At 45.2% G+C, this 15,677-nt stretch overlaps 2 protein-coding genes across 7 annotated transcripts; one reads left to right on the top strand and one right to left on the bottom strand.

Moving 5' to 3' along the window:
- Window positions 1-3,405: 3,405 nt before the first annotated feature.
- Window positions 3,406-5,499, bottom strand: ACYP1 (acylphosphatase 1). Of its 5 annotated transcripts, none has more exons than XM_053285955.1 (3): window positions 5,367-5,499; window positions 4,758-4,853; window positions 3,406-3,995 (listed from the first exon to the last, which is right to left on the bottom strand). In XM_053285955.1, the coding sequence occupies exons 2-3, from the start codon at window positions 4,839-4,841 to the stop codon at window positions 3,780-3,782; spliced, it is 300 nt and encodes a 99-aa protein (XP_053141930.1). In that variant the 5' UTR covers window positions 4,842-4,853; window positions 5,367-5,499; the 3' UTR covers window positions 3,406-3,779. The 5 variants fall into 5 exon arrangements, with proteins under 5 accessions (XP_053141930.1, XP_053141913.1, XP_053141903.1 ...); XM_053285938.1 differs by lacking the exon at window positions 5,367-5,499 and adding an exon at window positions 5,215-5,355; XM_053285928.1 differs by lacking the exon at window positions 5,367-5,499 and adding an exon at window positions 5,207-5,347.
- A 274-nt stretch (window positions 5,500-5,773) lies between these two features.
- Window positions 5,774-10,251, top strand: ZC2HC1C (zinc finger C2HC-type containing 1C). 2 transcript variants are annotated; one of them, XM_053285887.1, is made up of 4 exons: window positions 5,774-5,912; window positions 6,647-6,768; window positions 7,231-8,506; window positions 9,756-10,251. In XM_053285887.1, exons 3-4 carry the CDS (start codon window positions 7,250-7,252, stop codon window positions 10,065-10,067), a joined length of 1,569 nt encoding a protein of 522 aa, XP_053141862.1. In that variant the 5' UTR covers window positions 5,774-5,912; window positions 6,647-6,768; window positions 7,231-7,249; the 3' UTR covers window positions 10,068-10,251. The 2 variants fall into 2 exon arrangements, with proteins under 2 accessions (XP_053141862.1, XP_053141867.1); XM_053285892.1 differs by lacking the exon at window positions 6,647-6,768 and having other exon boundaries at window positions 5,775-5,912.
- The last annotated feature ends 5,426 nt before the right edge of the window (window positions 10,252-15,677 follow it).

Below are 15,677 nucleotides of genomic sequence, written 5' to 3'. Positions count from 1 at the left end.
AAATTACTCCTAAGCAGGCCTGACGAGAGCCAGTACAAATAATGGGCCCGGCAGTTGAGAAGGGGGCCCGGGGCCCGACTGTTGGATATGTTGAATAGAGCATTGATGTTCTATTCAAACTATGCAAGCGGGCTGGAGCACCTGGCCATTCTCAAGGGCTGCTGGTCAGGCTGAGTGGCCACTCCCACTCCACCCACCACCAATGCCACACGGGGGTGCTTGGCTCACTCCCCACCCAGTGAGCCATGGCGGCTAGAATTATTTTGAAGATAAGTGGTTTGTCCTCATCGTTGCGGCGGTGGGCTTGCAGCCGTGGTGGAGGGGGCCTCACGGTGGAGGCCCGAAACTTTTTTCCCACTGGGGCCCGAACTCACTCTTGGTGGCCCTGCTCCTCAGAGCTGGTACTACAGATTGACTACAGGTTCAATCCCTGGCATCTTCAGATAAAGCTGGGAACAGAAGATCCTTGTCTGAAACCCTGGAGAGCAGCTGTCAGCATAGGCAACACTGAGCCAGATGTGGACTCATCATAAGGCAGTTCCATATACAAATTTGATTAATCAAAAGTAAAATGTACTGTAACAAACCTGCAATGTAAACTGGCAATTGTGTGAGAACTGTCTTGAGCATAATTTCCATTTAAGTCAGTATGGCTTAGTTATTTCTGATAACTAGTGACATGCATCTGAGTAACAGAGGTTACTCACTGGTCCCTATGCAGCAAGTATACACCTCTCACCCTCCATTTTTCCATAATGTTGCCACAGCTCACATTTAAAAATGAGGTGTGAGGGTGTGTGTGTGAGAGAGAAACATCAACAAGGGGAAAAACAAAGTGCTGCGAAAAACAAAGTGCTGAGAAAACTCTCTCTCTCTCTATATATATATATCCTAAACGTATCCATCACTAATCCCATGTGTGGCAGTTCTCGCAAGAGTTTGCAAGCAGCAGCCTGGGGGATGGAGAGAAAAATGGCCAGCCAGAGGAAAGCTCCTGCAGCCCAGCCTGGCTGGTGGGGAGGGAAAGCACCAGCCAGCGAGGGAAACCACCGGCGGCGGGCAGGGAGGAAAAGGAAAGCCAAGCGCAGAACGGACTGGGGTTGAAGGGAGGAGGGAAATGACAGGGAGAACTAGGGGCGCAGATAGTCTGTACCGGATCAGCTCATTTTATTCATTTACTCTAATTAGACAAAGTTCCAAAAATTAATACAGTAAATTTTATGAAAATACAAAACCTATCATATTTTAAATTCTTGGGGGGGGAATCTACATATACAATGTGGAATACTACTATATAATTCTGCAGCTCAGAATGAACTAGGTTTTTAAAATGTTTGGTAATTTAATAAAATAGTTCTCTCGGCACTTTGGGTGTTTCCTCCCTTCCTCTCTCCTTTGGCTATAGTTCAGCCCACTTTCGCACTCCAGTGGGCTAGCTCTGTTTCACAGCAAATGAGAAATTATAAATGCACTGGAGCACAAACAACCAGCTATGGTAAGTAGAGGTCAGTTGTGCACCAGAACCCTTCAACCCTTCCTGCAGGAAGAGTGATAAATAATAGAACCACCAGACAATGAAATGCATTCATTTATTTTCCTAGCTAAACTGAATAGCTTCAGTGCTTTTCCCCTATTATCCCATTTCCTGTGAAAACTGACAGAGTAACCAGGGCTTTATGCTAGGTGCAAAAGTATTCTCATACTGAAAACAAGCAATATGCTACCATACCACTAATTGTGCACTCACTTCTGCTTGCTTTATCTCAGTAAAATGTCCTTGCTTATGAAGGATAAGGTGTGTGTGGAACATAAGAACATCCCTGCTGGATCGGGCCCAAGGCCCATCTAGTCCAGCATCCTGTTTCGCACAGTGGCCCACCAGATGCCGCTGGAAGCCACAGACAGGAGTTGAGGGCATGCCCCCTCTCCTGCCATTACTCCCCTGCAACTGGTACTCAGAGGCATCCTGCCTTTGAGGCTGGGGGTGGCCCACAGCCCTCTGACTAGTAGCCATTGATAGACCTCTCCTCCATGAAGTCATCCAAACCCCTCTTAAAGCCATCCAGGTTGTTGGCTGTCACCACATCCTGTGGCAGAGAGTTCCACAAGTGGATCACGCGTTGTGTGAAAAAGTACTTCCGTTTGTTGGTCCTAGACCTCCTGGCAATCAATTTCATGGAGTGACCCCTGGTTCTAGTGTTGTGTGAGAAGGAAAAGAATTTATCTCTCTCCACTTTCTCCACACCATGCATGATTTTATAGACCTCTATCATGTTTCCCTGCAGTCATCTTTTTTCTAAACTAAAAAGCCCCAGGTGTTGTAGTCTTGCCTTATAAGGAAGGTGCTCTAGGCCCCTGATCATCTCAGTTGCCCTCTTCTGTACCTTCTTCAGTTCAACAATGTCCTTTTTAAGATGTGGTGACCAGAATTGTACGCAGTACTCCAAGTGTGGTCGCACCATAGTTTTGTATAAGGGCATTATAATGTTAGCCGTTTTATTTTCAATCCCCTTTCTAATGATCCCTAGCATGGAATTTGCCTTTTTCACAGCTGGCGCACATTGAGTCAACACTTTCAACGAGCTGTCCACCACAACCCCAAGATCCCTCTCCTGGTCCATCACCGACAGCTCGGATCCCATCAGCATATATTTGAAGTTGGGGATTTTCGTCCCAATGTGCATCACTTTACACTTGCTAACACTGAACTGCATTTGCCATTTTGTCGCCCACTCCCCCAGTTTGGAGAGATCCTTTTGGAGCTGCTCACTATCCGTTTTGGATTTCACTACCCGGAAGAGTTTGGTATCATCTGCAGATTTGGCCATATCGCTGCCTACCCCTGCTTCTAGATCATTTATGAATAAATTAAAAAGCACCGGTCCCAGTACAGATCCCTGGGGGACCCCACTTCTTACTTCCCTCCATTTCTCCTTTCCATTTATACAAGGGAGGGGGCTGCAGTGCACTGTGTACTGCATTAGTGGTGGACATATAGGTTTCATTTCTCAATTACAATGGTGGTCAGTGTTTTCTTTTCCTCACAAGAGAAATATTCACTTATGTGAGAGAGAGTAAAGGGGTGCACTCATGAATACTACTGGAGGGAGGGTTAAACCCGCTTCCTGCGCCTGTGACTCCAACCATTAAGAATCAAGCCTACTCTTGTCTTCATAACACTACCTATTGATTTGCATAGCCTCGGCTTGGCTTTTGTTTCTTGGTCATGCTCGAGTGTGACAGAATGTTAGGAACTGCTTTTTAACTCACTCCAAGAAGAAGAAGAAAAAACACTGACCATACTCACTTCTTTAAACAAGTTGTTTCCCCTTCCATTTCTTGATGTGCACCTGAAGCAACTTACAAAGAAGATCAAAAAAACAAGCCACAAAACAAAAGGCAATCTACAATAAAGCACTAATTTATATAGCATGGGACCTAAAAATAAGAAAACCCCTGAACAAAACTTACAACATAGCTCACTCACAGTCTTCCAGTGCTTCCATCTGAGTTTTGAACATATTTTTGGATGTGATACACCTATGCAATTTATTAATAGCTAGCGCATTAGCTCATCAAATTCTTAGGTCAGCGAATCTGCCTATATGTTAACATTAAATGTAAAAACAATATAATGTAAATAAATAACACTTAAAACAGAAGAGATCTCTACATGTGAACAACAAAATTTAAAAAGAAAACTGAAGGAAAGGCTTTCCTCTTAGGTAATGGCTTATGACTATTTCCATAAGTCTTGAGCTTGCTCCTGTTGGGCTTAGTTATTTCACAATGCAAAAGTCCCTATGCTCTAGATGAGCAATCTTCTTCTCATTGCGGAATTCAGCTCTGTCAATGTGGGACTTGGGACTTCCTGTCTTCTGAAGCCATTCTTGAAGCTTTCGCACCTTGACAGTAGGGCCTTGGATTTGTCCTTGCACAGTGCCATAGTCAGTATTCTGGACCCAGCCAACCACTCCCAGCTTTTTTGCTTCAGCCTAAACCAAAAGAATAATGAATAAGCAAACTGACAGCGGCTCATACACTCATAAGTGTTTCAAGCAAAGAAAAGCATTTTGCTCACATGGTGAGGAGAGGGGCAATTTTCACTGCTCCTACCTTCTCTCTGCAGCCTCCCTGAAAATATGTCCCAGAGGACCAGGGGACATTCGGGGGCATATTTCAGGGGGCATTAGAGGAAAGGGACAACATTGGTGAAAACTGCCCTCCCCTTACTGCACAAGTAAAATGTTCTCTGATCCACACAGTCAGTATGTGAGCCAATGTAATTAGTCTCAACAGACAGGAAGTTACAGAATAACTTTGTACAAAACAAACAACATAATAATGTAATTATTATATAGAACATCATAATGTAACAATAATGTGCACTGCTCTATACAACATCATAATGTAACAATAATGTACACTGCTCTGGGCTCCTTGGAGGAAGCGTGGGATATAAATGTTAAAATAAATTTTAAAAACTGCTTCTTAAACTAGGTTTCTGCTATATTGCTTGACAATGCAAACCAAATCCATTTAGGAACTCCCCTCCCCCTTGGCAGCAAGCAAAGCCAATAAGATTTGCGATGGCCATTTCTAGGGAAAGGAATCAGAAGTTGCTCAGCTGCCTCAAGCAAGCCTCAGAGAGCTCAACGTTAAATTCTACAGAGCCCAGATGGATTTCAGAGAAAGCCTAGCGCGGGACCTGCTGTCAAGGAGCCCTTTGCTTGCGCCAGCAGGCAAGGCACACGCACCTGTGTGTGTTTGCGGAAAAACACCCCCTGGACTTTCCCAAACACTTCATAATCCACTGAAATGAGGCCATCTCCCTCAGCCATGATCGGTGATGTCTGGACCAAAAACAGAAACACAATTAGAGAGGCAAGGAGATTCAGGTGCCAGCAGCTGCACAGCCACCCCTTCAAATGCAGGGAGAAGGGACTCCCCGCAGCACCATCCACTAGTTGCGGCATGACGGCGGCTACTGCTTCACCGACCCAGTGAAGGTCATCATCCAGCAAGAAAGGAGCAGAGCTCGCCTTTCTCCCCGCCCCGCCTGCAACTCCTGCTCCATAAGGGCAGACGGAAAGAAGGCTGGAGCGCGCAAGGGGCACGGCTGGGCCAGCCGCCGCAAGGGACGCTCCGACAGGCCCTACGCTCATTTGCATCCTCATGAATATAGAAAAGGGTCGGTGGGCGGCACCTTAAGACCTGTCTAGTGCGGGGCTGTTGTTCCACGTTTGATCTAGCAGCACAAAGCGAGTCCCGCCAGCCTCACTGCCCAGAAGACCGATCTCCAAGCAGCCACCTAAGTGGAGGGACACAGCGCGCTTGAGCAAAGCCAACCGGCACCAACGACTCGCCTCCGAACTGGCTTATATCACTGAGTTGCCCTCCTCTCGGGTGGCTAGAAAAACCCCAGGCCGAAGAACGGAAGTTGAGCGGCTGGTCAAACAAAGAAAGCCACCCAAGGCCTCCCTTCTTTGATAAAACGCGGCCAGAAGGGCCGGTGGCCTTGAACCATAGAGACTGAGCAAAGCGCGCCACGCGAACCATAAACAAAACAAAACAAAACAGGAATCGGAGACGGAAAAAAAGTTCTCTCTCTAGGCAGACTACAGGAAGCGCCTAGAGTGGAGCCGGATGTAGCCTTGGCGTGTTTGTTGCTAGGCAACTGTAATAAACCGCCACGCCGGAGTCTGGAGGCGAGCATAGGACGCGGTGGCGGTGGGACTGGTCTGGCAAGGCGGTGTGCAGGGCACGGGGGTGTTGCGTGAGGGAGCCGCCAAGTTCTGAATGACCAGGGAGGCCTTGCGGGCGCGGGAGTCCAAGTTGCCATAGTGACCAAGCCCTCTAAAGGCCGGCTGTTCCTGCTGCATTGTACACGACTGGCCGGGCAGTTACCTGGGGTGAGCAACGACACGGCCCAACACGGTGTTTAAAATATATATTAATTCTGCGTCTAACCTAGGAGTAGCCTATTGGTGATCTCCATTTACTAAGCTCTGTAGGGATGAGTCTGTATAGCAACGGTATTTACATGCATGTTCAAAGCTGAACCTTGGTTGGGAGAAACAGGGGTCAGCCTTTTTGTTAAGTGTGCCGTTAAGTCGATTTCGACTCTTGGCGCCCACAGAGCCGTGTGGTTTTCTTTGGTAGAATACAGGAGGGGTTTACCATTGCCTCCTCCCACGCAGTATGAGATGATGCCTTTCAGCATCTTCCTATATCGCTGCTGCCCGATATTTGGGAAACATACCAGCAGAAATTCGAATCAGCAATCTTCTGCTTGTTAGTCAAGCATTTCCCTGCTGCACTACTTAAGGTGGGCTTATGTTAAGTACCCATTTTTTATCCTAAAGTGTATCATGCTTCCTCATCGTTGGGGCACAGAGTAAACTTAGGCTCCAAAGTGGCTGAGGTTGTCAAGTTAGAATATGCCTGCCAGAACCTGAGTCCCTCTCAATCAATTGCTTTTCACCTCAGTTTATGTTTGAATCAATCATACAGTGAAAATCTGATCCCTCTGCTCAAGAGTTGCCATGCAGTTGTTTGATAGTGTTGACTTAGTTCGGTTGGGGTGTGGGAGGATTGTGATCTTATAAAGTAGCTGCTATTGTTTATAAATGAATACTTTTGTCAGGCATCTAACATCAGTCTTCTGAAATCTGGACCTCATTTGTATTTGACATCCGTGGATTGTCTCCTGCCAACACGTGATATACCTTCTGCTGTAGTTGAAACATCTACTGCAGTTGTCTTGAGGTTAGTATGTCAGTAATGTCCAGTGTCTTAGGTCATAGTTCTATTATGCAATTTGACAATTCCATTTAGGGTCAGTAGTTTCTCTGAAAATGCCAGACCCATTCCAACTATAGTCCAAACTGGTCCAATTCAGTGTGTAGGGAAAGAGCCTGGGCATGCATACCTTCTTGCCCCCACCTGGTGCACTGTCAGCTAATCACACGGGGTGGGAGGGTGTTTTTCCAAATTTTTCTTCATGTGCTTCAAGTACTATTTGGACCATGTAGAGTGTGGTTTAGAAAAACTCCCCCACATGCTATGCAATTCGATGACAGTGCACCAAGTGGGAGACGGACATGGAAGTCCATATTCTCAGTCTAACTGATAGGACATAGGACTCCTTTCCCCAGCATCATATCAGGGAAACAGAATTCTGAATTGAGAGCCCCAATTATAGCACATACTTATTCTGTATTTCCCTAGGGTTTGTTGGAGATGCTGAATGGCTCAGTTGCAGCTGGCTGTGTGTTCATATATGGATCCAATGGTGTCCAAACCAAATCTTCCTGCAACAAGCCAGGAAAGGTGTCATCCTGAGGCTCTTAGAGACCAGTCACAACTAGAGCACCTGAGGACTAATATCCAGCACCAGCTCCTGTGCAACACAGATAAGAAGCTGAATGATCTTCATCTCCAAAAAGGCTGGAGCTCTTCCTATTCCCAGCCTGCAGAACGTAGTCAGCTGATCTTGGAAAAAGCAGGCTTTTACTCTGCTGGCCCCCACAACTGGTATCTCAAGAGTCAGGCCCGCACTCTGCCTGTCCACTGGAGAACCAAGCGGAAAGAAGGTGTGGACAGGGCATACCCATTAAAACCAGTTTTCCCCCATAAAGCTGGGAATACTCCTGTACCTAGTTCTTGGCAAGTTGGGAGCCCATCAGCTATAGAGATTCCTTCCAGTTCAGAGAAAAAGGGAGGGTCCCATGCAGTCAAGGCTCAGCCTATTGGAGTTCCTTTTTCAGCTGAGCAATCCAAGAAAACAGCTTCTTCTCTTCAAAGGGCAGAGTCAGGCTACATTCAAAAACTTGAAGCTGCTGGACGGAGCTTGGAGGAGGAGATCCAATGGAAAGAGGCCCTTCTCAGGGAGAAGTTGAAGAGAACAGAAGAAGAGCTCCGGAGGATCCAGTGGGGGCAGCAGCAGCCAAAGGCAGAAGCAAGAAAGGAACGAGGACAACTATGGATGCCTGAAAGGAAAGCAGCAAATATTATTCAGGGCTGTGTTTCCAGATCTACAGCCCAGCCACATGATGGTCAAAGGGTACAAGTTCCAGAGAGCCCTATAGCCTCAGTGCAGACTGCCTTGATTCCCCAGGCACTCCACATAGAAAAGCTCAAAAAGCAAAGGTTGGTGGCTAGCAACAGTAAAATTCAAGAAAATATATTCCAGGAGAATCCAAGCACTCCTAGCCCAAAACTGGCTTCCAGCCATGACCAGGCTCCTCTAGCATCAGTCCCTTTAGAACAGGCTGACTGTGTGGCAGCAGAACCATCATATATGGAGGCTCCAAGTAGTGTAGAGGATTGGGGAGAGTGTAGTTTCTGTGGAAGAAAGCTTTACTGCTCCAGATTGGAGAAGCACATAAGTATCTGCAGCAAGAATCATGGCTCCAAGAGAAAAGTATTTGACTCAAGTAAGGCCAGAGCGAAGGGCACTGAATTGGAGACCTATCATCTCTTGAAAGGCTCAGATACTTCTCAGGTAACAAATATACTTCCTTATTATGCAAATTCTGCTCTCCTTTTGGAAAACAAAAATTGGTTTACATGTGGTTCTAGACAGTCTCTGATTCAGATGATGATGAACCTACCTTTAAAAATATAGCAGTTTCATTCACCCCCAGACCACTGGAGGTTCTCTGGTTTCCACCCTCTGGTTGGGATGTTTAGTCCTTTGCAGTTCCTCCAAAGTAAGTAGAATTTCTAATACCTCTTGATGATCCTTTCTGTACCTCAAATTTCCACTCACCTGCTTGTATGGGGACTTGTCAGAAATGATGCTAGACAAGAAGTCCCAAAAGGAAGGTGGAGTCTCAGTTAAGGAAACACCATGACTTGGCCTAGAACGATAGGCTATATTCCATTTTACATGCTTTCCTAATACAAGAATAAGTAGGCTATTGGAGATGTAAAAACAAATATTTATAACTACAAAACTCATAACCAGTCAGGTCACCTATATTTATTTATTTAACCCATTTGTATACCGCCCAAAATGCAAGTCTCTTAACCTGCAAAAGTCGCTTCTGCAAGATAGCATTAAGATCAAGAGCTTAGTGGGATGCACTGAAATATCATGGGGAGAAAGGAAACCTTCACACTTAATTACAGAGCAGCCAAGTCTAGTGAAGTTAAGAATTCAACTATTTCAGAGTCTGTCCAATGTCACTATCTCTTTCCTCGGTTAAATTCCTGCCAGTTCAAGGGCACTGAATTAGGTAGGAAGCATTGCAGTTATGTAGGTTTGCAGGGAGCCTATATGCAAACTGACATGACTCTGACACACTGGGTCAGCTTGCTGCAGGTCTGCTGCAATGCAGACCTATGTAGCCACAGTGCTTCCTACCAAGGACAAAGTAGATTATGTCTCTTCTGTGATTGGAGTCTGCATATGCGATTGTCTAAAAATGTAAATAGCCATGGAAGAGGGGTGTCCAGTTTGGATCCCTCCCCCTCCAGAATTTGCCATTTACATTATGTACACACACATGCCCACATAGGCCTCACTCATACAATAGGTTACTATCTAGCTTGTACAGTTTGGCCTTCACATGTATGGTTTGCATGTCTAACTGCTTTAAAGAGGCTAGCAAATTTACTGCATTAGAAATGTCCCACTCTTATATGCATGGCAACTGAACTGTATCCATAATAAAAACAGTGGCAAGAAAGATCATACTGTGAGCTAACTGGGTATTAATTACTTCTCTTACTTTCCCTTTTCACTACAGAAAAAAACTTCCAATCAAAGCACTAAGGCTTCCAAGCAAAGCAGTGAGATATCTAAACAAAGCAACTGGAGACAGAAGCATGAATCTTTCATCAAGACGCTGCGTAGGGCTCGCGAGATGCAGCGGATAATCGCCAAAGGGGGAAAGGCTTCAGATCTTCCCCCAGCACCTGCCATGGAAAATCCAGACTACAAATTATGCCCATATTGCACCCGTCAGTTTGCACCTAAGGTGGCTGAGAGACATATTCCCAAGTGCAAGAACATTAAGAACAGGCCACCGCCGCCACCACAGCAAAAGAGACGTTGCTAGTAGTGGGCCAAATTGGCATCTGACAGACATAGTAATATTGGGCCCCCTGTCATTTCTCTTAGTTGACAACACATAATAGCAGCATGCCCAGTGCTGCTGCTGCTTCTTTTTTTAATACAGAAGAGTGTTAAATCAGTGAGAAGCCTACTAGCTGTGAACAGAATATTAAAATCCTTATATTGTGTGTTAAGGTCAGTGTTTCCTAAGTGTAGAATTAGGCCTAAGATAGTGCCTTTCACCTCTCTGCTGCTGTTAGCTGATCCCAATTCTTTCCCCTGCTCAGTTCTTTAGAAGGATCTTTTGCACTTTTGACAAAAGCACTGGGATTTCTGTCCATCAGCACATGAAATTAATGTGCTAGAGCAAAGAGATACTAACTGAAATATATCAAAAGAAAAATCTTAGCTACCACTAATCACACAATACCTGTACTTATATTTTAGACTCTTTGAAAGTAGGATCATCATTCTTTGTTCATATGTGCAGTAGCACTACCAGGACTAGGGATGTGCACAAAACTGGTTTGCCTGGTTTAGTTTGAGTCCAAACCAGACCAGGCATGTTCGGTTTCGGCATCCCTAAACTTGGGGCCTGTTTTGGTGGCTCGGGGGTCATAGTGCAGCTGTGGGGTGGTCTCTGGTGACTTCCTCTACCCCCAGATCTACAGGCCGTTTCAGCCCTCTGAGTGTGCAGCAGCCATTTTTTAGGCTGCCGCACATGCACACAGGTCATTATGCAATACAAAATGTATTGCATGCTGCCCCTCACATCTGGGTTTGGAGAGGCTTCCACAGCCAGTTTTCTTGTCATCTGAGGATACTGTCAGACATCTGGTTTGTTCCACATCTTCAAATTTCTAAGAAAATAGCTGTAGAAGAAAATGGTGACCATTGTGGGATACATTACCTCTGGATGGTTTGGAGTGGCTGTTGAATTCAACCTCTTTATGCAGCCATAAACTCAGGGGAGAGGGAATTGAGATGATTCTGGGGTGTTGTGCATTTGGATTAGCCATTAGTGGTGTGCATGGAACTGGCACCTGCTGGTTCAAAGGTGGGGGGGAATCTCTTTAAGAACAGGGGAGGATGCTCTTACCCCTCCCACTGTATTTCCCCCACTGACACTGCCTTTTAAAATGGTCTGGTGGGGCAGCAGTGTACCTCCTTGCCACCCCGGGTGCCTCTTCAGACCAGAAGTTGAAGTTGCTGCTGCACATGCGCACGTCCCTACTAGCCATATCTGTGCCATCAGGTTAGTGACTGAGATGTCTGGAATTTTGCTAGTTAAGGGAAGTGTTCAGCAATCAAAGAGATGAGTGTATTAAAAGTACTGTAGAATGGCTGGCATGTGCATATACACACATAGGAGAAGCCTTCATCGGGCAAAAACCATGGTCCTCCACATACATAGTAAAACACTTCCATTTACTCATGTAACTTTTATGAGTGGAAGCTCTCCTGGAATCGAGAAGGATATTATTTAGTAATTGACTTTCCAGGCTGTGAGTCGCAAGGTCCTTAGAGATGGGTAGAAAATCTTTCCCACATCTCTTGACAGCAAATCGGGATCCAGAGGCAGGTGATAGAAGTCGCTGGCCATCAGTCTGAGTAGCGATGCAAACCAAGTTTGGCAAGGCCACCATGGTGCTACTAGAATGGCTCAGGCTGTGTTGTGGATCAACTTGCCCACTACCCTGTTGATCAGCGGTAGAGGGGGTAACAGGTAAAGCAGGCTCCCTCCCCAGTGATGCTGAAAAGCATCCCCTAGGGAGCCAGGTCCAACACCCACTCTGGAACAGTACTGAGGAAAAGTCTTGTTCTCTGCCAAAACAAAGAGGTCCATGCAAGGTAGACCCCACTTTTGTACAAGACAGTCCAGGCAGGACTGCTTCAATTCCCATTCGTGATGTTGTTGGCCTTTGATGTGAAGAGCCATCACGAAGATGTTCTTGAATATGCACCAAATCCATAGCTCGGAACTTAGGGCACAGAGAGAGCGCGACACCATGCCCCCCTGATGGTTCACATAGGCGATCACTGTAGAATTGTCCATCAGTAACTGCACAGTCAAATTCTGAAGCAACGGGGCAAAAGACTTGAGAGCCAGATAAGTGGCCATGGCCATCAACTCCAAAAAGTTGATGTGCATGTGACGTTGTTGTATTGTCCATAGACCTTGTACGCGGTGTTCACCACAATGGGCTCCCCAACTAACGAGAGACATGTCGGTGGTGACACAGAGGGACAGAGTCAGAGAAAGGAAGGGAACCCCATTCAGCAGGTTCGCTCTGATTGTCCACCACGTGAAGGATTTCAGTATCCACGGAGGAATGTCCAGAAGCATTGCCTGGCTGTTGACGTTCAGCCGTAAGGCCTGCAGGTACCAGAGTTGAAGAGGCCACATCCGTAAGCGGGTAAAGAGAACAGTGAATTTGCACGAGGCCATAAGACCCAGCAATCTCTGGACACGATCGGCCTGTTGGCGAGGGTCGCATTCGAATTGGCTGATGAGCGTGCAAATCTGTTGGTACCTGTCCAGAGGGAGATATGCCCATTTCACTTGAGCATCTAGCAGGGCACTGATAAAGTCTGTAGACCAAACTGGCTGAAGCCTGAACTTGGCCCAGTTGACCTGGATTCCCAAGTCTTGCAGGAGATGGAGCATGAAGTGGATGTGAGCACATGCACAGCAGGGAGAGGCGCCAATGAGGAGCTAGTTAATCCATCCGTAAGGTCCCTGCGCAGGCGCACTAACCTATTTCTCATGATGACAACAGATCACTTCCAGATCCATAGCTTAATTATGTGTTGTACGAAAAAGTGCTTCCTTTTGGCAGTCCTACATTTCTTGGCACTTTTATGGGATGACCACTGGTTCTAGTGGTATGCAAGAAGAAAAATTTCTCTCTCTATCCACATGCATAATTGTATAAACTCTTATCACTCCTCAGTCTTTTTTCTAAGTTTAAAAGCCCCAGGTGTTGCAGCCTTACCTCATAAGGAAGGTGCTCTAGACCCCTGATCATCATGGTTGCCCTCTTCTGCACCTTCTCCAGTTCTAGAATGTCTTTCTTGCGGTATGGTGACCAGAACTCTACACAGTACTCCAGTTGTGGCCATGCCACAGATTTGTATACGGGCAATATTATTAAAATTTTTATACCGCTCTTCCAAAAGGCTCAGGGCGGTTATGATATTAGCAGTTTTATTTTCAATAAATTTTAAAATAAATTTTATTTATTATATATACATAAAACAGATGGTGTCTACAGCCTCCTCCCTCATAAGTGGCTGAAGTGCTTAACCTTGGAGAAACCTAGGTCACCATCTACAATGAAGAAGCTACTATAGTAAGAATATGAAAGAACTGTTGCAAAAATTAAGAAAATCCAAAAAGGCTGAAACCAGAAGAGTTTTCTCCATTACATACATGGCTCTTGCCAACTCCTTATTATCTGCATGCTCTCAAGTTGGATAATGTAGTCAAAACTTGTTTTCAGAGGTTCTCCTACAGCAGCCTCGGGGAAGTTTATTTAGTTTCTAAAGGAATTTGGATGGTGGCAGCTTAGAAATTATTTCTTCATTAACAGAGTTTCCTTCACAGGTGTAAAGGCTACAATTGTGTTTTGTGAAAAATGAAAGCTGAAAGTATTAAAAGGCAAGATTATGCACTGTGTGGTACTCCTGGAGATACAGAACTCCTAGTACTACCATTCTCAACTAGGCAATGGTTAAATTTCTTGTTCCCTGGGATCATGTCCTATTGACTTAAAGATGTGTCCCCTAGTTTGGGGAAAGCTAGCATGTATATCAAAAGAAAGCTATCCTATATATTATTCTATGAAGGCCTGCAATCCCTGAACAGAGAGAGACCTGCATGAGACACCAAATAAGCAACTGTAATTCCTGTCTCTGTATATGAACCCCAAAGGCTGTGTGGACACCTTTTCTCTCATTCCATGCTGGTTTGCATCAAAGACCTATGGCTTCCATAGCTGGTACAAAATATGGTTTAAACAACAACAACTCCTCTAATACTACTACTTTTGGAAGACAGCCATTAAACACAAGTGCCAAGAGTGCTACTACAAATCTTAATAACAACTTATACATAGTTTAGAAGGTTAGAAACCCAAGTTTAGAAGCTTTTACTCTAATCCTGATTAATGAGAAGCTGACAAATATTACAAGCAGCAGTCTTGAACTCTCAGAAGCCTGATTAGGCATTCTGATCCAGTATTTTGTTCCTTTTCTGTGATGCAAATAGCCAAGTTAGCTGATTTATTCTAATTGCTGGATTTGGGCTGCATAGGTTTTTTATGCCTCCAATGGTGCCAGTCAGCTGGAGGGAACACATTATATCCTTATCAGCAATAGCAGGTGGTATATTTTATTTTAGGCCACTTTCCATTCATAAAAAGCCTACCAAATGGCACACAACTTAGGACTAAGATCATAATAAAATGACTAACATAACTTTAGTTAGTTACATAACTAAAATACAAAATTAACAAATGAGCTAAGCAGCAGAAATCTATCAATCAAACAACAACTCAGATTAAAAGTACCAATCTATACCAAATGCCCCTAAAAACAACAGTATTCTAATAAGCACTAGAAGACCTGCAGAATGAGGGCCAGACAGTTCTCCCTGAGTGCTGCCGCCAATGTATATGTGACATCTGCCAATGTATGTGTGCCTGCCTGGAAGCAGTAATGGGCTGGATGAGGGAGAATAAACTGAAGCTGAATCCAGATAAGATGGAGGTACTTACTGTGCAGGGTCAGAACTCTAGAGATGATTTTTATCTCCCTGTTCTAGATGGGGTCATATTTCCCCAAAAGGAACAGGTTCGCAGTCTGGGAGTACTTCTGGACTCACACCTCTCCCTGGTTTCTCAGGTTCAGGCGGTGGCCAGGGGTGCTTTCTATCAGCTCCGGCTGATACGCCAGCTGCTCCCTTTTCTCGAGATCAGCAACCTCAAAACAGTGGTACATCTGTTGACAACCTCCAGACTTGATTTTTGTAATGCACTCTACTTGGGGCTGCCTATGTTCATAGTCTGGAAACTTCAGTTGGTTCAGAATGCGGCAGCCAGGTTGGTCTCTGGGTCATCTCGGAGAGACCATGTTACTCCTCTACTGATGGAGTTACACTGGCTGCCAATAGGTTCCCGGACAAAATACAAAGTGCTAGTTATAGCCCTAAATGGCTTAGGCCCTGGGTATTTAAGAGAACGTCTTCTTCATTACAAGCCCCACCGCCCATTGAGGTCATCTGAGGAGGTCCGTCTCCAGTTACCACCAACTTGTTTGGTGCCTACACAGAGATGGGCCTTCTTGGTCGCTGCCCCAAGATTGTGGAATGTGCTCCCTGCTGAGATACAATCCTCCCTATCTCTGGCAATTTTCAAAAAACACCTGAAAACCCATCTTTTCGCCCAAGCTTTCTCGGCTTCCTAATATTTTTGAATTTTAATCTCTGGTTTATTTTTAAATTGTTAAATTGTTTTTAAGTTTTTGTATATGTTTTTAACTGGTTTTATGTTATTGTAAACCGCCCAGAGACAAAAGTTTGGGGCAGTGTACAAAATAGATAGATAGATTTTCA

This window comes from Hemicordylus capensis, chromosome 1 (genome assembly GCF_027244095.1).
Source record: "Hemicordylus capensis ecotype Gifberg chromosome 1, rHemCap1.1.pri, whole genome shotgun sequence".
NCBI lineage: Eukaryota > Metazoa > Chordata > Lepidosauria > Squamata > Cordylidae > Hemicordylus > Hemicordylus capensis.
This window is presented reverse-complemented; position numbering and strand designations above follow the sequence as displayed.